Source organism: Lutra lutra, chromosome 6 (assembly GCF_902655055.1).
Source record: "Lutra lutra chromosome 6, mLutLut1.2, whole genome shotgun sequence".
In the NCBI taxonomy this organism is placed as follows: Eukaryota; Metazoa; Chordata; class Mammalia; order Carnivora; family Mustelidae; genus Lutra; species Lutra lutra.
The window spans coordinates 69,354,933-69,381,547 of NC_062283.1; the positions used below are offsets into that span (position 1 = coordinate 69,354,933).

The 26,615-nt window shown below is 41.2% G+C and overlaps 1 protein-coding gene across 2 annotated transcripts; it reads left to right on the forward strand.

Annotated features, from left to right (window-relative positions):
• The first annotated feature begins 991 nt into the window (after positions 1–991).
• On the forward strand, positions 992–24,691 carry LOC125102913 (amine sulfotransferase-like). 2 transcript variants are annotated; one of them, XM_047734537.1, is made up of 7 exons: positions 992–1,103; positions 3,459–3,611; positions 14,585–14,793; positions 19,587–19,710; positions 20,714–20,808; positions 22,589–22,772; positions 24,564–24,691. In XM_047734537.1, the coding sequence occupies exons 2-7, from the start codon at positions 3,470–3,472 to the stop codon at positions 24,683–24,685; spliced, it is 876 nt and encodes a 291-aa protein (XP_047590493.1). In that variant the 5' UTR covers positions 992–1,103; positions 3,459–3,469; the 3' UTR covers positions 24,686–24,691. The 2 variants fall into 2 exon arrangements, with proteins under 2 accessions (XP_047590493.1, XP_047590494.1); XM_047734538.1 differs by having other exon boundaries at positions 19,587–19,668.
• Positions 24,692–26,615: the final 1,924 nt, after the last annotated feature.

Genomic DNA, 26,615 nt, shown 5'->3' on the forward strand with positions numbered 1-26,615 from the left:
GAAAGATGAAACCAAAGATGAACTCTAAAGTTCCTGAGAGTCATTCTAAGTGAGAAACACAAGCTACCTTTGCCTGGTGAAGTGTTTACAGAAGAGGAGATACGTTAGGGAGGGCCTGAGTCATGTTCCAAATCTGATAGTGTGCACGCCACGACATCAACAAATGCCAGTGAGTGGTGATTTATCCGAGAGCATGTGAAGAGATGTTTGTTGTTCAGGAAGAAGTAACAATAGATGAGAAGAGCATGTGAGGTCAATAATCCAAGTACATAGAGAGGGAATTTGAGTAAACCTTTGAATGTTTATCCTTCATGACCATTCTATTTGGAAAACAAACTAACTGGAGAGAGTGGGAACCCATGACAAAGAGGACACAAGACAGTCCTTGAGGAGCCAACCCCAGGATCTATCTCTCACTCTGTGATATAGTGGTATGAAGATTTGCCAACAGGAACACAATGGAGGGGTTTAAGGGCTTAAATGGTGTTTGGTAGTTAAGTGAGTATTATGTCTGTGTCAAGCATATTGGAGAATTTGGAAAAGTGTTTAATCCCTCAAAATACTTGTAATTTCTTCTTGCAGATGTGGATTTTTTCCCTCAACTTCAAATAGTTCACAGTTTACACTTACTCTCCATTCTGTTCCATGAGAAACAACACAAAGATTCAAAGACACCAATACTGGTGCTATTGAAGAAGAAGCAACTCAATCCATTGTACTACTACTGGTTTCTGGCCATTAGAGTACCATGAGTGGGACAGCAAGAGAATACATGCATATTTTCTGCTATAATTCAAAAAGCAGAGACTTTGAACCCTACCCAGCATCTCTGAGTAGCACCAAGCTGCTTGAAGCATTTATCTCCTATTATTTATGGTAAACACCTCTGTGCTTTTCACTAGACGTTTTGATGATCTACTGGTTAACATCAGCCTAATCCCTCCTCCTCAATGAGTTCGATTCTGGGAGCTCTAATTGGTGAATCGCTAAATCTCTTAGGGGAAAACAGTTTTTATCTGTGTCTTTCTCCTTCCACGGCACACAATTATTCTTCTCACTTCCTTCATATCAGAAGTTCATACTTCATTTCAAAGAACTCTAAGGTGAGTAGCTTCATTCTAGTTTGGGGATGAAAAAAGTTTCCTTTTTCCTTTCTAGGTTCTCTGGCTGGTCTAATAATTAAATTGATATAAGACAGATAGATTCACAGAAGGGAAATGTAACTACATTTGTGTGGGAGACCCACAAAGTCATGATGAGTCAAAGGCAGTCTGACAACTTAGTCTTAAAAACCATCCTAAGCTAAGGAGGAGGGGGTGAAATGCTTCAGAAATGAAAGAGGAGGAAGACAATTCACAAGTAGATTAGGAGAGCCCATATGTGGTAGAGATGTGTACCATGCCATCAAAAGAGTCTTTCTAATAGAAGAAGTAACATGTGGTAGGAGCTCGAATCCTGGTGTAGCTCCCTATCTAAATCCTTTTAAGCAGAAGGTAGAAAGCTGTTGTGAGTCTGCTGGGTCTTAATTGCTTTCAACTAAAACATCATCCACATGCCAAATTGATATTTTTGGGATAACATACTCTCTGTTTCCTTTCTCTTGTCTGTACTTACTAGTTATGCAGTTTTAGGTGTTTTTCTAAACACTAGGCTAAAAATGTGTAAAATATCAGCTCCTCTGTAGGAAGCAAGACTATACTGTCCTTCTTTTGCTTTGATTTCCAATGAACTGAGCCATTTTCTGATTCTAAATATTTATTTAGACATTTAAGAACATAGACTAAAAGAAATATTTAATTCACCATGAGTGTAGTAAATATAAGTAGAGTATAAGGTGGTAGAATTATGTTTCCTTCAGGAAAAAGTCAAGATGTTAATGCCCTTGGTATTGTTTTGATCCCAAGACATGGAAATGGCTTCTGTTAGGGAACCAGTGCTCCTTGATAATGGAAGTTAACATTAGAACCCAGTGGGTATGGAGTCATAAATTAGGTTGTTTCTTTGAACACCAATGATGGCAACGCTGAGGAGCCTTAAATAACTCTAGTAGCAGAATAACTTATCTTCTCTCTCTTCCTCTACCCTTCCTTGTCTGGTCCCCATTTCTTCCCCAGCTACCAATTCATGTTGATGATTCCAACTACTTTGCCGCTTTCCCAAATCTCCTTTGTAAAGAGAGTCTATCAGTTCTCTGTTTTTTTATTAACAGTGTGACTGTCACAATATATTTTAAAGATTTCTTATTTCCCTTTGTCTTGTAATGACCCTTTCTGGGTCATCCTGGAATTGCTTTCAAATTGTGGGATTCTGAAGCTCTGATTTTCTCAGCTGTTCCTATGTCCAACTACTATGGGAAACAGAAAAAAAGTCACTTCAGAGTCATCTGGAAGAACCCCCAAGTCCACTGTAACCTCAGGTTTCATAGCACTAAAGTAGATTATTTTCCATATGGTCAGTGAGGGGTAGTAATGAAACGCAAAAAGTACACATAAATGATGACTCTTGAGACTGCATTTGCACTTTCTGTGTGTCAACCATTATTTGAGGGTTTTCTCTCAGACTTTTACTTTGTGCCTTTCTTCATTTTGTCATAATGGACAGCTGAATTGCTCACATGCAGTTTGTCAAACTTCCTGGAAGACAGTCATGACTATTAACTCATGCTTGCACCACCACAGTCATTCTAAAGAAGTGGCACGTTAGAGGTGCCTGGGTGGCTCAGTGGGTTAAAGCCTCTGCCTTCGGCTCAGGTCATGATCTCAGGGTACTGGGATTGAACCCCGTATCGGGCTCTCTGCTCAGCAGGGAACCTGCTTCCTCCTCTCTCTCTGCCTGCCTCTTTGCCTACTTGTGATCTCGGTCTGTCAAATAAATAAATAAAAATATTAAAAAAAAAAAAACAAGTGGCACATTAGAAAGAAAACAAAATTTAAAGTTACCAAAGAGATCATGAATAGATAACTCCCACCCAGAAAATATTTAAAGAAAAGCTTCTAGAAACCTGCTGAAAGTTAACAATTGTACTTCAGTTATGGGGGCAATAAAGCCCAGGTGATGAAGGAGTGCTGGGTGACAAGTGTTTCTGAAGCCTGCTCAAGTCCAACTTGTATGTTCATTTGTATGTGTGTGTGTATACATATATATGTGTGCTTTCTGATTAAAGTATCTTTTTGCAACTACAAAAATTATTTTCAAATCATTTTCCCTGTAGCTATAAAAATGGAGCACATACCCATAAAACTAACCTCTAGCTTGTGAACAGCTGGCTCCTGGCATTGGACCAAACTCACACTCAGAATCCAGGACAGTAACTTTCAGAGCCAGCCAGTTTTCAGTGACTGTGAAGAAAACAAGATATCAGTTTCTTTTCTCAGCATATGGTCAACAACTGAGATATAGAAGGGAAGAAAACAAAATTTTACTAATTTCCTTCCAATAGTTTCGTCTCTCTTTTGCAGGTGACTGAAGTATGGAAGACATAGAGAAATTCTTATTCAAATTTAAAGGGTATTATTTTAATCGTTTACCACTTGATATTGGCTTTATAGAAAATTTAGATAATTTTGAAATCAGAGAAAATGATGTCTTCATAATCACATACCCCAAATCTGGTGAGTTTTCTGTTCTAATAGTTAATCTAAGAAGTAACATGATACTTTTATAATGTGGGAACTCTGTTTTATTAGTAGTATTCTATATGGATATGTACACATAATCTATTGGATATTATAGTGTCAACTGAATTTAATATCTTATGAAGTAGGTCTTTTACAATGTAGCTAGAAGTTATTTTTTTTAAGATTTATTTATTTATTTATTAGTCAGAGAGACAGAGACAGCAAGAGAGCACACAAGCAGGGGGAGTGGCAGGCAGAGGGTGAAGCAGGACCCTGGGATCATGACCTGACCTGAGGGCAGATGCTAAACCGACTGAGCCACCCAGGTGTCCCTAGAAGTTATTTTTGATATGGAGAAGGAAACGGAGAAAATACTGAAGTAACTATGTCGAAGACACCCTATGAAACACTAAGGTGCTAACGTGGGCTTGGAAAGGTTGCAGAAATATTTACCATTTAGGCAGCTACTTTGGACAGAGAGTTGAAATTATATCTAATAACCAAGTGCATGAGAAGGAGGAAATTAACTCACACTATTTCCATAATGTGTAATAATCCCCAACTATTTGGGTGTACTTTTGCTATAGCACTCAGATCAGACTGAAACATATGGACATGTATATAATGCACATGTTCATCTTTGTGCATGTATATATACATGCACGTCTATTCACAGTCTTTGCCCATGTTTTACTTGTCTTTGTTACATTTGCTGTTGTGTCGTATGAGTTCTTGATATGTTTTATATTAACCCCTAATCATCATAAATGATTTCCAAATATTTTTCCCTTTTAATAGGCTGCCTTTTCATTTTGTGGATAGTTCTCCTTGCTGCACAGAAAACTTTTTTCAGTTATGCCTTTTCATATGTACTAGAAAAATATATGATTAGCACATCAACTCCGTGGTTTTACAGATGTCACTACGTAGGATGAATCTCACGGAGACAGCAATGTTACACTTAGGACAACCTCAAGAAAAATATAAGTCACAGTACAGGGGAGCAATTTAGAAGTATCTGTTTAAAACAAAAGTATGAATAGCCTATGACTCTGCATTGAATTTCAAGGAAGCAAACCTTGGTAAACACACACACACATGCACACACACACACACACACACACACACACACACTGTTCCTGTGTCGAGTTTTGTAATAGCAAAAGTGGAAAACTGTCTTAACTAGTTATCACAAAAGAAAGGGGGAAGGTGTGTTAGACCCATATGATCACACTCCATTAGGCAGTTGCAAAGGATGAGTTGAAGCTACATTTAGCAAAAACAACACACATAGATCTCAGAAACAATGTTAAGTGAAGAAAGCAAATTGCAGAACGACTCAAGATACCATTTGTATTAAATACACCATAATAGTTTCAATGAACTCATATATATCAAAGTCTTAAAAGAGTCTAGCATATGTAACAGCAGTTTGAGAGGAATGGCCAATGGTAGTCAAAAGGGGCGAGATCTTCTTATAAATCTACGTCTTAGAGAATGGATTCATGGGACACTTGAGTAATTAGATCTGGTTGAACATTTACAAAACACAATGCAGTAGACAATCAGGACAAGGTGACGGTCTGACATTGTACGTGAATGAACAAATGCTGACCTCATGGCAGCAGGCTGTGCTTCCTCTGCACCATCCCTGCAGCTGACACACTTAGTTCCCAGAGGCACCTTCACACACATTTGGCCAGGATGTGGCCCAGTCTACCTTTCCTCTACTTCCTTACAACCTATGTTGGAACCCAGGCACCTGGATACCATACATGATTGAAGCTAGGGACTTCCTTAGGCCCTTCACGTACCAGGTAAATCCCAGCGGGGCCCTGAAACTTTCTCAGTAACCTAGGCATTTAGCATGTCCCAGTTTTGGAGGCTCCTTCTATCCCCAACAATTGGGATCAGAGCCCTCAGGTGTCTAGGTATGAGAAGTCTTGTCTTCTGATGGGTCAGCGCGTACTGGGCTCCAAGCACCGAAAAGGGCCCATCAAAGAGCTTGACATCATTACATCCTACAGTGTAGGTCATATTGTTAGCTCCATTTTTACAGATGAGGAAATGGAGGCACAAATAGTCGAAAGACTTGCTTGCCCAACATCAAACTAATAAGTGATTTTAAAAAGGGACTAGAACTCACAGCTGTCTGTCCTTAGAGCCCAGGCTCTGCTCCTAGTGCCCAACCAAATCCTATCAATTCGTCAAGGTTCAGCTCAGGAAGTCTGGAGGTGATCATCCTCTTCTGTCATTCAGAGTATGTACAAATATGATTCCGCTGACCATGAGAAATCAGGACCCACTGCATCTCCTCAGTAGGAGGGTAGAGATCATATTTGATTCAGCTCTGTATTTTGAGAAAAGAGCCTGACAAATAAAGAATGCTGAAGATATGCCTGATCAATACACAGATGAATGAAAACATGAATGAGTGAAGGAGGGCAGTTTCACCTGACTGATTCCGATGAGGTCCTAAATACCTCTGCCCAGCCCTGGGGTGCTGCCATATAGAGCTCTCTTCAAATCAGATTCAGTCTAGACTCCTTCTAAGATGAGTCTCCAAAACCTTAATATTTTGCAAACACACTCATATATGCACACGTGGACACATATATACATACATACATACCCACATACAAGTGAGATGCAAAGGGCCCAAGGGACCCATGATTATGGGTGATGGGGGCGGAGGTTGAGGAGAGGAGATGGGGTTAATGGACGATGGCCCTGTTCAGCTCAGTTCAGCTCAGCACCTTCTTCCAAAGTCCTGGGTGCTCCTTGTAGCTGAGGAATTTTTGCTCCAGACCTAGTATCACCTCTGTTCCACTTGATACTTTTCAGCAGTGCCTGAATCCCATGATTATACCAGTTAAGGACAAGAAGAAGGGGAAGGTTGGGGCTAAATATGCAGAGGTTAAAAGAGGCATAGCTTAGGGCCAGAGACAGGGCAGGAGGGCAGAATTTTTGCTACTGTTCATTGGGGTTGGCGGTAGCATCTGGGTACATGGTGAGGTGGAAGATCAGGACTTTGCTGCTCATATAATTCCCTTGCTCAGGGATGACAGTGGCCTGGAAGTGGCAAGTTCATTGCTCCTTGATGTAATTTGCCACCCTGGCAATGCTGGTGTCATCCAGGGCAGCATCAGTCTCAACCAGGATGAAGAAGGAGGCTGGCTTCTAGTGTAGTTGTGACAAGGCCTGAGCTGTCCCTGTTCTACCCTCTGACAAGTTGTCCATAGACCAGAAGTGTTTGCCAGGGGCCACATAGTTGTAGCTGGTGCCATCCCAGTAGGGCTCCTCAGGGTTCTATGGGTTCAGAAATGCCTGGACACTCTGTTGCCAGATAAGGCTTGCAGATCTCATTAATGTGGGAGGCCAAAGATTCAAAGCAAGCATTGAAGCACTCAAAGTGCTTCTTCTGATCTGTTCAAATGCCTGCATGGCTTTCCGGGCTTGATTGTGGGCTTTTCCCAACAGATCTGAGGTCTCCTGGCACTTGTCTCAGACACTTCCTAGGTTTTCCATGGCTTTCATGTCAGGCGCAGCTATATGCTGGAGTACACTCGCTGCTCACTCAGCTTCTGCTGCAGTGTATTCACCTCCTGTTTGATCTCCTCAGCCTGGGCATCCTCGGATCTTCACTCAGGTCTCTGTAGTCAATCTCAATGAGGGCTTCTCACACAGACTAACTGGAGTTTCACTGGGAACCACTCACTGAATCCTCCTCCTAGGAGCTACACTTTCCCTCATTAATGCCTTCCATAGTGCCCTTAGACAGTGCCCACCTGATGTCCTGCATCTGGTAGGCCTGGAGCAGATTGTGCTGGTCACTGCTTTTCTGTTCAAGCTTAGTCTCAATGGCTGTGACCTACTTCTGTAAATGGATCATTACCTCGTTGGTGCTCCAGTTTATTTTTTTTTTTAATTTTTTTATTTTTTTCAGCATAACAGTATTCATTATTTTTGCACCACACCCAGTGCTCCATGCATTCCGTGCCCTCTACAATACCCACCACCCGGTGCCCCCAACCTCCCACCCCCCACCCCTTCAAAATTCTCAGATCGTTTTTCAGAGTCCATAGTCTCTCATGGTTCACCTCCCCTTCCAATTTCCCTCAACTCCCTTCTCCTCTCCATCTCCCCTTGTCCTCCATGCTATTTGTTATGCTCCACAAATAAGTGAAACCATATGATAATTGACTCTCTCTGCTTGACTTATTTCACTCAGCATAATCTCTTCCAGTCCCGTCCATGTTGCTACAAAACTTGGGGATTCATCCTTTCTTTCTCTTTTTTTTTTTTTTTTTACAGCTTTATAAACATATATTTTTATCCCCAGGGGTACAGGTCTGCGAATCGCCAGGTTTACACACTTCACAACACTCACCATAGCACATACCCTCCCCGATATCCATAACCCCACACCCTCTCCCAACCCTCTCCCCCCATCAACCCTCAGTTTGTTTTGTGAGATTAAGAGTCACTTATGGTTTGTCTCCCTCCCAATCCCATCTTGTTTCATTTACTCTTCTCCTACCCCCTCGACCCCCCTTGTTGCATCTCCTCTCCCTCATATCAGGGAGATCATATGATAGTTGTCTTTCTCCGATTGACTGATTTTGCTAAGCATGATACCCTCTAGTTCCATCCACGTCGTCGCAAATGGCAAGATTTCATTTCTTTTGATGGCTGCATAGTATTCCATTGTGTATATATACCACATCTTCTTTATCCATTCGTCTGTAGATGGACATCTAGGTTCTTTCCATAGTTTGGCTATTGTAGACATTGCTGCTATAAACATTCTGGTGCACGTGCCCCCTCGGATCACTATGTTTGTATCTTTAGGGTAAATACCCAGCAGTGCAATTGCTGGGTCATAGGGTAGTTCTATTTTCAACATTTTGAGGAACCTCCATGCTGTTTTCCAGAGTGGTTGCACCAGCTTGCATTCCCACCAACAGTGTAGGAGGGTTCCCCTTTCTCCGCATCCTCGCCAGCATCTGTCATTTCCTGACTTGTTAATTTTAGCCATTCTGACTGGTGTGAGGTGATATCTCATGGTGGTTTTGATTTGTATTTCCCTGATGCCGAGTGATATGGAGCACTTTTTCATGTGTCTGTTGGCCATCTGGATGTCTTCTTTGCAGAAATGTCTGTTCATGTCCTCTGCCCATTTCTTGATTGGATTATTTGTTCTTTGGGTGTTGAGTTTGCTAAGTTCTTTATAGATTTTGGACACTAGCCCTTTATCTGATATGTCATTTGCAAATATCTTCTCCCATTCTGTCAGTTGTCTTTGGTTTTGTTAACTGTTTCCTTTGCTGTGCAAAAGCTTTTGATCTTGATGAAATCCCAATAGTTCGTTTTTGCCCTTGCTTCCCTTGCCTTCAGCGATGTTCCTAGGAAGAACGTTGCTGTGGCTGAGATCAAAGAGGTTGCTGCCTGTGTTCTCCTCAAGGATTTTGATGGCTTCCTTTCTCACATTGAGGTCCTTCATCCATTTTGATCTATTTTCGTGTGTGGTGTAAGGAAATGGTCCAATTTCATTTTTCCGCATGTGGCCATCCAGTTTTCCCAACACCATTTTATTTATTTATTTTTTTAAATCTATTTTCAGCGTAACAGTATTCATTGTTTTTGCACTACACCCAGTGCTCCATGCAATCCATGCCCTCTCCAATACCTACCGCCTAGTTCCCCCAACCTCCCACCCCCCAGCCCCTTCAAAACCCTCAGATTGTTTTTCAGAGTCCATAGTCTGTCATGGTTCACCTCTCCTTCCAATTTCCCTCAACTCCCTCCTCCTCTCTATCTCCCCTTGTCCTCCCTGCTATTTGTTATGCTCCACAGATAAGTGAAACCATATGATGATTGACTCTCTCTGCTTGACTTATTTCACTCAGCATAGTCTCTTCCAGTCCCTCAACTCTATGGTCAAATAATCTTTGACAAAACAGGAAAAAATATACAGTGGAAAAAAGACAGTCTCTTCATTAATGCTGCTGGGAAAACTCACAGCTATACGTAGAAGAATGAAACTCGACCATTCTCTTACACCGTACACAAAAATAAACTCAAAATGGATAAAAGATCTCAACGTGAGACAGGAATCCATCAGAATCCTAGAGGAGAACATAGGCAGTAATCTCTTCGATATCAGCCACAGCAACTTCTTTCAAGATATGTCTCCAAAGGCAAAGGAAACAAAAGCCATAATAAACTTTTGGGACTTCATCAAAATCAACAGCTTCTGCACAGCAAAGGAAACAGTCAACAAAACAAAGAGGCAACCCATGGAATGGGAGAAGATATTTGCAAATGACAGTACAGAAAAAAGGTTGATATCCAGGATCTATAAAGAACTCCTCAAACTCAACACATACGAAACAGATAATCATATCAAAAAATGGGCAGAAGATATGAGCAGACACTTCTCCAATGAAGACATACAAATGGCTATCAGACACATGAAAAAATGTTCATCATCACTAGCCATCAGGGAGATTCAAATTAAAACCACATTGAGATACCACCTTACACCATTCAGAATGGCCAAAATTAGCAAGACAGGAAACAACATGTGTTGGAGGGGATGTGGAGAAAGGGGAACCCAACACCATTTATTTAAGAGGCTGTCTTTTTTCCATTGGACATTCTTTCCTGCTTTGTCAAAGATTAGTTGACCATAGAGTTGAGGGTCTATTTCTGGGCTCTCTATTCTGTTCCATTGATCTATGTGTCTGTTTTTGTGCCAGTACCATGCTGTCTTGATGATGACAGCTTTGTAATAGAGCTTGAAGTCCGGGATTGTGATGCCACCAACTTTGGCTTTCTTTTTCAATATTCCTTTGGCTATTCGAGGTCTTTTCTGGTTCCATATAAATTTTAAGGATTATTCGTTCCTTTTCTTTGAAAAAATGGGTGGGATTTTGATAGGGATTGCATTAAATGTGTAGATTGCTTTAGGTAGCATAGACATTTTCACAATATTTGTTCTTCCAATCCAGGAGCATGGAACATTTTTCCATTTCTTTGTGTCTTCCTAAATTTCTTTCATGAGTACTTTATAGTTTTCTGAGTATAGATTCTTTGCATCTTTGGTTAGGTTTATTCCTAGGTATCTTATAGTTTTGGGTGCATTTGTAAATGGGATTGACTCCTTAATTTCTCTTCTTTTCTTTTTGGTTTCTATTTCATTGATTTCTGCTGTGATCTTTATGATTTCTCTTCTGCTCGGTTTAGGGTTTCTTTCTTGTTCTTTCTCCAGTTCCTTTAGGTGTAGGGTTAGGTTGTGTACCTGAGACCTTTCTAGTTTCTTGAGAAAGTCTTGTACTGCTATATATTTTCCACTCAGGACTCCCTTTGTTGTGTCCATAGATTTTGAAGCGTTGTGTTTTCATTATCATTTGTTTCCATGAATTTTTTCAATTCTTCTTTAATTTTCTGGTTGACCCATTCATTTTTTAGAAGGATGCTGTTTAGTCTCCATGTATTTGGGTTCTTTCCAAATTTCCTCTTGTGATTGAGTTCTAGCTTCAGAGCATTGTGGTCTGAAAATATGCAGGGAATGATTCCAATCTTTTGATAACGGTTGAGACCTGATTTAGGACCAAGAATGTGATCTATTCTGGAAAATGTTCCATGTGCACTAGAGAAGAATGTGTATTCTGTTGCTTTGGGATGAAATGTTCTGAATATATCTGTGATGTCCATCTGGTCCAGTGTGTCATTTAAGGCCTTGATTTCCTTGTTGATCTTTCGCTTGGATGATCTGTCCATTTCAGTGAGGGGAGTGTTAAAGTCCCCTACTATTATTGTATTATTGTCGATGTGTTTCTTTGATTTTGTTATTAATTGGTTTATATAGTTGGCTGCTCCCACGTTAGGGGCATAGATATTTAAAATTGTTAGATCTTCTTGTTGGACAGTTCCTTTGAGTATGATATAGTGTCCTTCCTCATCTCTTATTATAGTCTTTGGCTTAAAATCTAATTGATCTGATATAAGGATTGCCACTCCTGCTTTCTTCTGATGTCCATTAGCATGGTAAATTGTTTTCCATCCACTCAATTTAAATCTGGAGGTGTCTTCAGGTCTAAAATGAGTTTCTTGTAGGCAACATATAGATGGGTTTTGTTTTTTTATCCATTCTGATACCCCGTGTTTTTTGATTGGGGCATTTAGCCCATTAACATTCTGGGTAACTATTGAGATATATGAATTTAGTGCCGTTGTATTGCCTATAAGGTGACTGTTACTGTATATTGTCTCTGTTCCTTTCTGATCTACTACTTTTAGGCCCCCTCTTTGCTTAGAGGACCCTTTTCAATATTCCTGTAGAGCTGGTTTGGTGTTTGCAAATTCTTTCAGTTTTTGTTTGTCCTGGAAGCTTTTAATCTCTCCTTCTATTTTCAATGATAGCCTAGCTGGATATAGTATTCTTGGCTGCATGTTTTTCTCGTTTAGTGCTCTGAATATATCATGCCAGTTCTTTCTGGCCTGCCAGGTATCTGTGGACAAGTCTGCTGCCAATCTAATATTTTTACCATTATATGTTACAGACTTCTTTTCCCGGGCTGCTTTCAGGATTTTCTTTTTGTCACTAAGACTTGTAAATTTTACTATTAGGTGACGGGGTGTGGACCTATTCTTATTGATTTTGAGGGGGGGTCTCTGAGCCTCCTGGATTTTGATGCTTGTTCCCTTTGCCATATTGGGGAAATTCTCTCCAATAATTCTCTCCAATATATCTTCTGCTCCCCTCTCTGTTTCCTCTTCTTCTGGAATCCCAATTATTCTAATGTTGTTTTGTCTTATGGTGTCACTTATCTCTCAAATTCTTTCCTCGTGGTCCAATAGCTGTTTGTCCCTCTTTTGCTCAGCTTCTTTATTCTCTGTCATTTGTTCTTCTATATCACTAATTCTTCCATGCCTTTTTCGAGCCTGGCTAGAGCCTTGAGAATCGTCATTCTGAACTCTAGATCTGACATATTACCAATGTCGGTATTAATTAGATCCCTAGCCTTTGGTACTTCCTCTTGTTCTTTTTTTTTGTGGTGAATTTTTCTGCCTTGTCCTTTTGTTCAGATAAGAGTATATGAAGGAGCAAGAAAATACTAGAAGGGTGGCAAAGACCCCATGAAAATACACTTTAACCAAATGGAAGAGACCCCAAATCGTGGGGGGGGGGGGAGAAAGGGGATAAAAAGAGGTTCAGAAAAAAAAAAAAGAAACAATTAAAAATAAAACCAATAAAGAAAAAATATAAAAAATAAAAAATATATATATTAGATAAACTAGTTAAAAAACGTTAAAAAAGAAAAGGTAAAAGTTAAAAAAAATTTAGCAGAAGAAGAAAAAAAATTAAAAAAATAATTAAATTAACTGTAAGACTAAAGAACCATGGGGAGAAAGCCATGAGTTCCGTGCTTTGCTTTCTCCTCCTCTGGAATTCCGCTACTCTCCTTGGTATTGAAACTGCACTCCTTGGTAGGTGAACTTGGTCCTGGCTGGATTTCTTGTTGATCTTCTGGGGGAGGGGCCTGTTGTAGTGATTCTCAAGTGTCTTTGCCCCAGGCAGAATTGCACGGCCCTTACCTGGGACCGGGCTGAGTAATCCGCTTGGTTTGCTTTTGGGAGCTTTTGTTCCCTGAGCGCTTTCTGTAGAGTTCCAGAGGACGGGAATGAAGATGGCAGCCTCCCAGTCTCTGGCCTGGAGTTGCTGAGGGCTCGGGGCCCCATTCCTCATTGCGCCCTCAGAGAATAGTGCCCAATCACTCCTGTGTCCCTGGCCTCTGGTCATGCTCCAATCTCACCCAGCTTGCAACCGGTTCAAGGTAACCCTGAGCTGGGAGCTCACTCCTCGGCTCTGTCTCTGTACCGGGCTTCCCCATTCTAATACCTGTAAGCTCTGCGACACTCAGACACCCTCGATCCATCTGTGACCCTGTGGGACCTGAGGCCACGCTAACCCCGTGTGGACTTCACCCTGGTTTAGCCTCTGGAGTGATGTCCCTCAGTGGAACAGACTTTTAAGAGTCCTGATTTTGTGCTCCATTGCTCCGCCACTTGCCTGGAGCTGGCCCCTACCCCCGCGATCTATCTTCCCGTCGCTTTGGATTCACTTCTCCGCCAGTCCTGCCTTTCAGAAAGTGGTTGATTTTCTGATTCTAGAATTGCTGTTCTTCTTCTCTTCGATCTCCCGTTGGATTTGTAGGTGTTTGCAATCTTTAGATAAACTATCTAGCTGATCTCCTGCTACCTGATTTAGTCTCAGCCTGCTACTTCTCTGCCATCTTGACTCCTCCTCCGGTGCTCCAGTTTCTTATGGACCTCCTCCAGCTCATGATTCTTGTCATTTACTTCTGTTCTTTGTAGTTGTTTGCTGGAGTTAAGGGACTGTTTTATGGTTTCCCTTTCTCTCTTTTTTCCCCTCTACGTTAACCTGTTTTGTTTCTTAAATTCCTTCCTGTCTCCATGTGGGTGTTCTGGGGTCTCCTTTAGGGATTTATAATGAACACTGTTTCCTGAAGTGGAGACCATGGGTACAGAAGGAAATGAAGGGAAGTGCAGGAGGCTGGGAAGTGCCTCCTTACATGGAGTTCCTTTTCCTTGGCTTCTTTTGGCTCATTTTCTAGGAGTGGGATTGGGGAAGGAAGTAGAGAGACAGGCATAGAAGATCATTTAAAAGTCCTGTATATGAAGCAGAAGAAAACACAGAAAAGTCAATGAATAAATTTGTGGGACAAATACCCACGGAGTTTCATACGGAGCATCTCCTGAAGCAGGAAAAGAAAGACCATATTTGTTTTCTTTCCCCACACTGCACTTTACATATATTTACAATTCCATTCAGATGAAATTACATTGTACTTATTATAGTAACAAACTCTGATTAAAAAATTAATGATATATCACCTCCATTTTGGATCATCATTGAAAACAAAATTATTTCTTTACAGGAACCATCTGGTTTCAGCAATTATTAAGTCTGATTTATTCTGAGGAACATCGCAAAGGCGCTGGAAAACTGGAAACCATGGATCGAGCCCCCTTCCTTGAGTACAACTTTCGAAAAGTGGATTTTGAGGTAAGACCATCCCCTCGTCTCTTCTCTACCCACCTCCCATTCTACTTGGTTCCCAGTGGGCTGAAGAACAAAAAAGCCAAAGTAGGAAATGGACTCTGATTGCTGAGAGCTAACTGTTCTTTTTCATTATTTCATTTCATTTCATGACATCAACACTGTGCAATCATCCAGCTGTTGGCAAATGTAGCATTATACACACTTTAGTTTTCTTTTTTGTTTTAAGAATTTATTATTTATTTATTTATTTAGAAAGAGAGAGAGAGAGAGAGAGAGCAAGCAGGGCAGGTTGAGGGAGAAGCAGGCTCCCTGCTGCTCAGTGACCCCCCTCCCCCCACCACACCCATGTGGGGCTTGATTTCAGGACCCTGGGATCATGACCTGGATTGAAGGCAGATGCTAAACCAACTAAGCCACTCAGGCACCCCTTTACTTCAATTTTTAATAGCCGTCTTTTTTTTTTTTTATAGTATCAGATTTGTATCTTGCATCCTTTGTTTTCTGGTTATACAAGTAATGCAGACATTAAAAAAATGAAAGTATATATATGTGGGCATTTAATTTACCTTATAGAGTGTGTTATATTATCACATATGATATATATTCTTTCATTTCTTTATGTTTCAAATATGCATTTGTTTTATTACTGTTATGTTCAATTACAAGGTAAACTGCTATTATTTCTTTCTTGCTTTTAAAAAAATTTTTTTTTTAAATTTTTTAATTTATTTTCAATGTAACAGTATTCATTGTTTTTGCACCACACCCAGTGCTCCATGCAATCCGTGCCCTCTCTAATACCCACCACCTGGTTCCTCCAACCTCCCACCCCCCGCCCCTTCAAAACTCTCAGATTGTTTTTCAGAGTCCATAGTCTCTCATGGTTCACATCCCCTTCCAATTTCCCTCAACTCCCTTCTCCCCTCTAACTCCCCTTGTCCTCCATGCTATTTGTTATGCTCCACAAATAAGTGAAACCATATGATAATTGACTCTCTCTGCTTGAATTATTTGACTCAGCATAATCTCTTTTTTTAAATATTTAATTTCTTTTCAGCATAACAGTATTCATTGTTTTTGCACCACACCCAGTGCTCCATGCAATCTGTGCCCTCTCTAATACCCACTACCTGGATCCCCCAACCTTCCATCCCCCACCCCTTCAAAACTCTCAGATTGTTTTTCAGAGTCCATAGTCTCTCATGGTTCACATCCCCTTCCAATTTCCCTCAACTCCCTTCTCCCCTCTAACTCCCCTTGTCCTCCATGCTATTTGTTATGCTCCACAAATAAGTGAAACCATATGATAATTGACTCTCTCTGCTTGACTTATTTCACTCAGCATAATCTCTTCCAGTTCCGTCCATGTTGCTACAAAAGTTGGGTATTCATCCTTTCTGATGGAGGCATAATACTCCATACCATATATGGACCACATCTTCCTTATCCATTGGTCCGTTGAAGGGCATCTTGGTTCTTTCCACAGTTTGGTGACCGTGGCCATTGCTGCTATAAACATTGGGGTATTTTCACTGCATCTGTATCCTTGGGGTAAATACCCAGTAGTGCAATTGCAGGGTCATAGGGAAGTTCTATTTTTAATTTCTTGAGGAATCTCCACACTGTTCTCCAAAGAGGCTGCACCAACTTGCATTCCCACCAACAGTGTAAGAGGGTTCCCCTTTCTCCACACCCCCTCCAACACATGTTGTTTCCTGTCTTGCTAATTTTGGCCATTCTAACTGGTGTAAGGTGGTATCTCAATGTGGTTTTAATTTGAATCTCCCTGATGGCTAGTGATGATGAACATTTTTTCATGTGTCTGATAGCCATTTATATGTCTTCATTGGAGAAGTGTCTGCTCATATCTTCTGCCCATTTTTTGATATGATTATCTGTTTCGTATGTGTTGAGTTTGAGGAGTTCTTTATAGATCCTGGATATCAACCTTTTTTCTGTACTGTCATTTGCAAATATCTTCTCCCATTCCATGGGTTGCCTCTTTGTTTTGTTGACTGTTTCCTTTGCTGTGCAGAAGCTGTTGATTTTGATGAAGTCCCAAAAGTTTATTATGGCTTTTGTTTCCTTTGCCTTTGGAGACATATCTTGAAAGAAGTTGCTGTGGCTGATACCGAAGAGGTTACTCCCTATATTCTCCTCTAGGATTCTGATGGATTCCTGTCTCACGTTGAGATCTTTTATCCATTTTGAGTTTATTTTTGTGTACGGTGTAAGAGAATGGTCGAGTTTCATTCTTCTACGTATAGCTGTGAGTTTTCCCAGCAGCATTAATGAAGAGACTGTCTTTTTTCCACTGTATATTTTTTCCTGTTTTGTCGAAGATTAATTGACCATAGAGTTGAGGGTCCATATTTGGGCTCTCTACTCTGTTCCACTGGTCTATGTGTCTGTTTTTATGTCAGTACCATGCTGTCTTGGTGATCACAGCTTTGTAGTAAAGCTTGAAATCAGGTAACATGATGCCCCAGTTTTATTTTTGTTTTTCAACATTTCCTTAATGATTCGGGGTCTCTTCTGATTCCATACAAATTTTTGGATTATTTCCTCCAGTTCTTTGAAAAATACCGGTGGAATTTTGATCGGAATGGCAATAAAAGTATAGATTGCTCTAGGCAGTATAGACATTTTAACGATGTTTATTCTTCCGATCCAAGAGCATGGAATGGTCTTCCATCTTTTTGTGTCTTCTTCAATTTCTTTCATGAGTGTTCTGTAGTTCCTTGAGTACAGATCCTTTACCTCTTTGGTTAGGTTTATTCCCAGGTATCTTATGGTTCTTGGTGCTATAGTAAATGGAATTGATTCTCTAATTTCCCTTTCTGTATTTTCATTGTTAGTGTATAAGAAAGCCACTGATTTCCCTTCAATGGATGAATGGATAAGGAAGATGTGGTCCATATACACTATGGAGTATTATGCCTCCATCAGAAAGGATGAATACCCAACTTTTGTAGCAGCATGGACGGGACTGGAAGAGATTATGCTGAGTGAAATAAGTCAAGCAGAGAGAGTCAATTATCATATGGTTTCACTGATTTGTGGAGCATAACAAACAGCATGGAGGACATGGGGAGTTAGGAGAAGGCATTTGGGGGAAATTGGAAGGGGAGGTGAATAATGAGAGACTATGGACTCTGAAAAGCAATCTGAAGGGTTTGAAGAGGTGGGGGGGTGGGAGGTTGTGGGAACCAGGTGGTGGGTATTAGGGCACGGATTGCATGGAGCACTGGGTGTAGTACAAAAACAATGAATACTGTTATGCTAAAAATAAATTTAAAAATGATTAAAAAAAATGCCCCAGTGGGGTCAAGGAGAAGGAGGCACTCATTCTCAGGGTCATACAAGGGCAGGGTTGCCTCCTTCACGTTGACCCCTCAGAATCTGCACTGGCCTCTCAAACGCATAGCTCTGCCACACCTCCCAGTGTTGATGTCACCTCCAGCAACCTTTTCCTCCACCAACCTCTGGAGTTTATAATGGGTGATAAGCCTGCCTTTATTTATGACACCATCTCCCATCTGTTTACCTATTTATTTATTGTCCATTTCTGGCCAGAGTGTAATCCCATGAGAGAGATGGAGTTTGCAGTACACAGAACAGTGTCCAGAGGGTAGTAGAGTTGAGTGAATGAACAAAGGCATCACCAGTAATTGCCCTAACTTGAATCCTGACTTGAAGCACCTTGTTCTCTGAGAGCTGCCTCTTTTGCCTCCCACTCTTTTCAGGTGTCCCTGTAGTGACCAGTCACCACATTCATAGTTCCAGTCCCCTCCCCCTCAGCTTCTCCATTCTCTCTCGACACTCTCTCATCCATCTCTTCTACTTCTCCACATCCACCAATGGCTCCATATTTGACATTCAAATCACTTTTGACTCAATTCCCTTGCTGTAGTCAACTCTATTACGATCATCTGCCAACACCTAATTCTGGTGAAATCCAATACGTGTATATTTGTACCTGTGTTCATGATTCTGGTAGTATGATAGGAAAAAAACCAATACACTTAAAAGTTGTATCTTCATTTTACTTTTATGGCCTCAATTCTCAAATTTTACTTTTTAAGTGTTTTGCTCCCTCCGCCTTCCTAAAACGACTGCTTGCTATTGTCTTCTGTCTTCTCAAACCTCAATAGCATTCTGCTCCACCTGTCCCAGTAAATGGCTCCCAGAAAACCATTGCCAATCATAGATCTCCACAATGGAGACTTCCACTCACTGCCTTCCCTCCTTAAGAAGAAAAGAGGGATGCGTTGACCATTTCTGTTCTCATTACATATCCACCCCTCCACTCATGGTTTGCATCCCTTTTTGGATTGCTTTTATCTACCACACTGTTTCACAAATGGAAGACTTTTTGCACCACAGGATATTTGGAATGCTTGGAGCATTTTTGGTTAGGTTGATGCTGCTGCTGATCTTTAGTGGGTTGAGGTCCAGGATGATGTTAAATGCCCTATGATGCTCAAGGTTGCCCTTATAGCAGATTATCTGGGGAAAATAACTTAGTATGTTTTTCCTATTGTTATATAATTTTATACTTACAGGTCATTGTCGCATGTATTAGCTTGTTGCTGTAGGGACAAAAGACTATTGTTGCTCTCTGTCAGGGTGAGTTGAGAAGAGGTACCATGGGAGGTGTGCCTTGAGGAGTAATTGATAGTCCCTAGGCCAATTGTAAAGGAAGAGGCATGGCTGAGAAGGGGAAACCCAAAATACAAAGAGGGCTGAGTATATACATAACATAATTAGGAAAGTATGAAGTTAAGACAATAGGCTTCATCTGATTGGAAGGTAGTAGGGTAAAAATAGGAGAGAATGAACGCCTCAGAAATGATGAATACCTCCTTTCTTTCCAGATTATTTATGTATACAGAAACCCTAAGGATGTTATGTGCTCATATTTTCACTTTGCAAAGAATGTGACATCACAATTTACAGGTGCCTTTGAGGAATTCATGAAACAATTTCTCGAAGGAAGAGGTAACTATAATTTATAGCATAAGCAACATGTAAATTTTTACACTTAGTGCATTTGGCAGGGAGAAGATGACAAGAGAGTCAAATGGGAGTCAGTAATCAATGTATCAAGCCAGTTGGTAGGATTGTCGTGGATGACCATGACCAGCCATTGTTACAAATTTTCCTTACTCCTGCTCCCTCTCAGGGGACCATCAAGTTACAGTTATATCACCATAAAATATTTACATCTAACTGTGGCAAAGGGGATTCATGAGCTCACAGTTTTCCATTCTAGCTCAGCGAGAAGCATCTCAATTTAGATCTCAGGATTGGGCTGTGCACAGCATATTGCATGGGAAGCTCTATTTGACAAAATTCTGTTCCACATTCCTTTCTCTCTCTTTTTTAACTTTTATTAAATTTTTATTTATTTTTTAAGTGTTCTCTATGCCCAGTGTGGGGCTTGAACTCACAACCTCGTGATCAAGCGTTGCATACTCTATCCTGGGAGGCAGCATGTGCCCCCTGCATTCTTTTCTGAGGTGCCAGTGTGGCTGCTTGAGCAGGGGAAAGGCCTACAGAGGTAGAGATGATGATCTGCAACAGGAGAATTAACTAACATTAGTCTCTGTGCAGAGCTCAAGTGACCCACCAGGGAGCTTTCATGTTGTATGCAGCAGGGAAATAGCTCCCTGTGTTTTTGGGGACGGGGCGGGGGAGCAAAAAAGGAGAGGATTCCTTTCTCTGATTTCCAGTTTCAGTTTTTCTCTCCCCGTGGGAAGATGGTTTTCTGTCTATATGAAATGGTTTTTTAAGGGACCGATTGTTCCTTGAGTTCATGTAATTGTTTCCTAGGGGATGGTGGCTAGCTCTCCCATTACCAGGTGCTAGGCGAAATCTGAAATGTAGCAATAGACTTCCTTTTCCTTCTTTGTTACTAAAGATTCCTGCACCTCCCACAACTGTAGCTTCTTTTTAACCTGTTTAACGTATTTACCTAAATATGTACCTGTTTTTCCCACAGTGATGGGAAGCCTTTGGTTTGACCACATCAAAGGTTGGTATGAGCACAGAAGCCTTTTCAACATTCAGTTCATGATGTATGAGGAGATGAAGAAGGTGAGAAACATGACATCAGTGACTTCATGGCAGCTGAAAGGCACCATGACCAAATGAATTGATGGCTCATGGGTAGAACACCCAAAAACAGTATCAAATTTGAGATCCCTGATTAGGTGTACAGGAGACATTTTTCTTCCATCACTCCTGTACTTCGATTACCAGGTGGTCATTTATAGTTAATTAACTGGAACTTTCTTTTCAAAAACTGACTATGTGTGAGGCATCGTCTGTTTATCTATGAAGCCATACACATGTTTGACTATCATGAGCCAGATTTTTGGTCACCTGTTGATGGATTATGAAATCAATTTTCTGCATTTTGATTCTAGTAACTTTCTGGATGTTATATTCATCATTGTGGGATGCATCTCATAGGAAACTTTAATCTTATCTGTATATGGTTAAGCACTGCATGAAAAATTAAATGAAACATCTGTGTATGATTAGAGGGAATGCAGCTCCCAGTAGTCAATGATGAACACATTAAAACAGAAGAACTTCTATTACTGATTGACTGAATCCCAGAGGCAGGCTATCCTGTTGTTGGTTCTGGCAACTCCAGCATGTCGTGAATGTCCCAGGCATTTTCTGTCCTTCTTTCCTATCATATCTAGTGTGGCAATGATGTCTCCTCTCATAGTAGCAGGATGGTTGTTGTAGCTCCAAAGTGATGTCCTCAGTTGACAGCATGTATGGCAGAAAGAGAGGGAAGTGGGATAAGAAGGACTTCCTTGCCTTGCTTTGCTACCATCTCATCACTAGAAGGAAAATCACTCTTTTAAACTTCTATTTGACTTCATCTTTCTGTTTCAATACCAAAATTGAGTCTGTGACCACCCTAGGTGAATGTCCCATAGAGGGCAATGGGATTACCATGAATATCTTGGATCAATCAGGATCATTACGGGACAGGGGCTGCGCACTGCTGCCCGAACACCATCAAAGATCTCTAAGCAGGAAAGAGGAGAAAGAGCTGCAAGCCAGGCAAGATTAAGGGCTGCCACCTGTTGAGTATTTGTCCCTGGTTTCTGTTACCCCTGCTGAAGCTCATGACACCATGCCTGGACTCTCTTGTTGAGTCTGTAACACCTACTGAAGGGAGACTCCGACCATGATTGGCCTTACAACCTTCCCCACGCTATGGCCTCTCCATTGCCTCCAGCCTCTTCTCTCCACTTTCTCACCCGAGCCATGTGCCTGTGAAGCCCCACCAGGGAAAATCGAATTCTGATGGTCCTGTGACCTGGTATCTCATACTTTCCATGCATCCCCAACACTGCATATATTCTTTCTTTTGTCTGGACTCCACCCCTTCAGTATGACTATCTAGAAAACGCCTCTTTTTGCTTGAATTCTCAGAACAAATTTGTCATCTCTGTTGAGACTTTCTCTGAATTCTGTCACACAATGACTCTCTGCCCATAGGTCTGCATACTGACTTCCCAGCTCCAATTCCCTGTTGTGCCTCTGTGCCCCTGCTCCTTCACACGGGCAGTGTCTGATATAGGTATCTGCTCCCCAATACTTACTGAGTTAACGCAGATAAAATGAACATGAGTGCTCCTAAATGAACCCAAATGTGCTCTAGAACAGTGCACAGTGAAAGATGAATTTACCAAGAAGGAATAAGCAAGTCACTTCTCATGGTCCAACTCCATTTTTCTAGCCAGCATAAGCACCTACATTTTTCACTCCCATAACAATACTTAGCTGTGACTTTTGTTGAAGTCTTCTTTCTTATAATGTGCATAATTTACCATACTCTGATTTTTTTCAGGATCTCAGAGGTTCTGTGTTAAAAATCTGCAAGTTTCTGGGGAAAGGATTGAGTGAAGAGGATATGGATGTGGTTGTGAGACAGGCCACATTTGAGAACATGAAGTATGACCCACTGGCAAATTATGACAATATAATAGCCATTGGATATGGGCCGGATGTAAAAGGTCATTTCCTTCGCAAAGGTGAGGGTGAACACAGAGTGGCCACGTGGCACTGTGGCAGCAATGAGCCAGAATGTAGCTTCTAAGCTTGTTGGTGGACTTTCCTAACATCATGGGCCCTCATGGGCCTGTTCACTTTGCTAGGAAGATGATTTCCTATGATTCTTCTGGTGCTCTATAAGAGATTCTCGTATTTGTTCTCTGAATGAATCCAATGAGTAACTTACAGTTACAAGGTCTTCCTCATGGCCCACTGACAATCTACCAATTCCTAGTACAATGTCTCCACAAATGGTTGTTCATTTAGTGTTAGTCTGCTTCCCATCATTAGCGTGTGCTCAGCTTGTGATGGAGAGGTAAAGACAGGTCTGTGGCCCTCACTGGCTGCTCTTCCTTCTCTGTGCTTTACCCTCAAGCTCCTCCAGGGATGACTTAAGAACACACACTCACTGCACTTTTGTTCCTGGGCAGGACTGTCATGTGTCCTCTAGGAAACCAGATTCTTACATCATTAAAAGTATACGAATAACTCATTTGTCTCAATATCTCATACTTCTGGTGACTGGGTTTTTAAATGTATAACTCCCTGTATAACTAACTCATTTGAACATGTTAAAATATTTCTTTTATTTTATACCATCATTCTAAGTGATATTTTCTGATTTTAGTACATGAATAATGTATAATACAGAATTAGAGACATAAATTTTGCGTTCGATCATAGTGTTCTATGACTCTATGTCAAGTAGCAAGAAATACGCACTTTAATTTCTCTAAATTAGGATTTCCTTCACGTAATCTCTTCCTATGTCTTTTCTTATTCAACTCGAAAATATGACCACTGGTACCTTGGAGCCCACCTGAGGTGGGGACTTCTCTTCCTGTTATGCCCTGCACACCCTACCGTGTTGTTGATGCTAAGGCCCTTCTCAACTGCCCCTGTCCTGGCACCTGAAACTTGTTTCTCTTTGAAAAGAGAAAATGTTCTGTGTTCCTCCGTCTTTCACACACCTGAAAATGACAGACTGAAATGGCTAAGAGGAAAACTAGGAGGAGCCAAACCACCTGTGGAAGTGACTTGTGTCCCCTTATGTTTATTGTGTGCTCACATGCACTCTTCTCTTAGGTGAGGTGCAATGGGGCGGGACATCATTTGCACTAGCGTGAGCATCCTGCACTGTTGTGGTTTGTGTTTCTGGTTTTCTTAGAGTTTCCGTTTGTTTCAGTTATTTGTTTACAAATTTGTGTTTGAAGATCAGTGTTTCTTTTCTTGCTTCTGCTTCTGTCAGCCTCTGTGTGACATCAGGACTCCACATCTAGAAGTTTAAAGTAAGACTGTTGTGAACCTAAAGTGGGTAAAGAAGGAGTAGCTACAGGTGAGCCGACCCAAAGTGTAGGACCTTGGGCGGCATTTTCCAAGTCTCTCTGAGCATCCATGTCCCCATCAGTAAATGTTAGTTCATCGATATGTGATTGTATGGAACTTTTAAAGGAGTTCAGAAAACTACCAGAGCCCAAGCTAGCCTGGAACGCAATAGTAAACAAGTTGCCAGGGTTTTCTTCTTTTCCAGCTGGCTGCCAGCCGAGAAGTTGGGCTAATGATCTTCAATTACAGCAGAACTGCCAGGATGAGTTTGCTCCCTGGCCAGGAGGTGAGAGAGTGTCGGGTGTGGCCATGTGCAAGAGTCAGTGGGGGTCCTTTTGGGGAGAAAAAGGAGAGTGCCAGCAATGCTTCTCTCAACACCACTAAGGTATAATGTCCCCTCTTCCCTGGAATCTTCACTGATGCAGTTGCCTTGTTTTTCCTCCCAGGTACCATCGGAGACTGGAAAAATCACCTGACTATTGAGCAGAATGAAAGATTTGACAAGATTTTCCAAAGGGAGATGAAAGATTTTCCCCTGGAGTTCATCTGGGACATGCATGAAGACTGAATGGGAGCAAGGCACAAATCCTTTAAGAAGTCACTTTCAGAAGGAAACATATTGAATTGTACACTTTCATCTTTGACTGTCACTGAATCATTATTGTAAAGCCTGAATGATGAATAACTATGAATATACCAGCTTTACATCATTTGCAATCTGTGGCCCATTTTCCATTGGCGGGGATCCCCCAGTTTCTGTTCAGCAGAGGGTTTCCACACCATAATTTCTTAAAGAAGTTCATAAACTGTATTGATGAATTGTGTTGGAATGTTGCTGAGTACTGCTTTATTCCTAAAAAGTCATTTAGAAACCAGCATCACCACTAATTGAGTCTTCCCATTCAGCGATATTGTACCCTCAGCATCAATTTGTGTTTTCTTTCCTGTCATTTGAAACAGATACATGAGTCTAATATGAGCCTCGCTTATTTCCTGTAGAGTTTATCCTAAGCAGGCATCTGTGATATTTGTAGCAATTCGGAGGAGGATATTTTTCAGTTATATTTTCCATATGCTGATCGCTACTCCTGGAGTTTTGCCTGCTCATGTATTCCTGGGTTTCTGGTAGTAAGGCTGCTGCGTGGAAGCAGGGCAGTCAGTGCAGTGCTGAGTGGAAGCAGTGCAGGCCTGTAGGGGTGTGGGGGTGTGGGTGCAGCCACCCATCAGATTCTGCTGACCCATTGACATATGTCTGCTTTTTTGTGCCCAGCTTGTGTTTGTTGGTTGCCTCGTGTGCCTTGACGTCCACTGTTCATCGCTCTGTTTATTGTTCGTAAGAAACACACCTCATTTCTTTCCTGAGCTGCAGCTTTTCACAATGATATAAAGGGCCCTGGTCCTTGCATTGGGAGAGGATTTCTCCTCTTCCAGGGCGGCTTCTGGTATACCACTTCTGCCTTCCTGAATTCTTTCTTCCCAGGGCTCGTAACTTCCACAGCTATGGGCTTAGAAGGGGAATATATGACTGGAGGGAGACCTCCCTTTTCTCTTCCTTTCTCCTTATTTCTTCTCAAACTAGGATTTGTGTGGGGGAGAGGGTAGGAAATCTTGTGCTTAAAAGTAATTAAATATTGACACCTTCTGTATGCAAGATATTGCCTTTAGAATTACATATGCATTAACTCCTTTATGATTAACAAAACCCTGATGAGGTAGGTGCTCTTTCAGAACTGGGAAAGCAAGAGATGTAGAGCAGAAAAGAAATTTCCCCTGGGCAACTAATTAGTGTTAGCACTCTGATTCAGAACCTGCTCTGTCTCGCTCTAGAAATGAAAAATCCTTAATACTCCTCTTTTAGCTTTAATTTTCCAATAGGGATTGAACTGGGTTGAAGCTGAGTCTTTGATTTAACATGATTCAAGTCTGTCTGTTTCATCCCCATTCCACTAAGACACCAGGTCTGTTTCTCCTTAGCCCTTAGAAATGCAACTGTGTGGATGAAAGACATCAATGTGAGATAGGAATCCACCAAAATCCTTGAGGAGAACATGGGCAGCAACCTCTTTGACCTCAGCTGGAACAACCAAGGGAAGCAAGGGCAAAAATGAACTACTGGGACTTCATTATGATCAAAAGCTTTTGCACAGCAAAGGAAACAGTCAACAAAACCAAAAGACAACTGGCAGAATGGGAGAAGATGTTTGCAAATGACATATCAGATAAGGAGCTAGTATCTAAAATCTGTAAAGAACTTATCAAACTCAATACCCAAAGAACAAATAATCCAATCAAGAAATGGGCAGAAGACAAAAATGGACATTTCTGCAAAGAAGACATCCAGATGGCCAACAGACATATGAGGACGTGTTCAACATCACTTGGCATTAGGGAAATACAAAGAAAGCCACAGTGAGATAACACCCCACACCAGTCAGAATGGCTAAAATTAACAAGTCAGGGAAATGACAGATCTTGGTGAGGATGTGGAGAAAGGGGAC

Coding starts and splice junctions, on each gene's coding strand:
- LOC125102913 (XM_047734537.1), top strand. CDS start 3,470: ATGGAAGACATAGAGAAATTCTTATTCAAATTTAAAGGGTATTATTTT. Junction 14,794..19,586: donor TGAAGAACAAAAAAGCCAAA/GTAGGAAATGGA, acceptor CTTTCTTTCCAG/ATTATTTATGTATACAGAAA. Junction 20,809..22,588: donor TGTATGAGGAGATGAAGAAG/GTGAGAAACATG, acceptor GATTTTTTTCAG/GATCTCAGAGGTTCTGTGTT.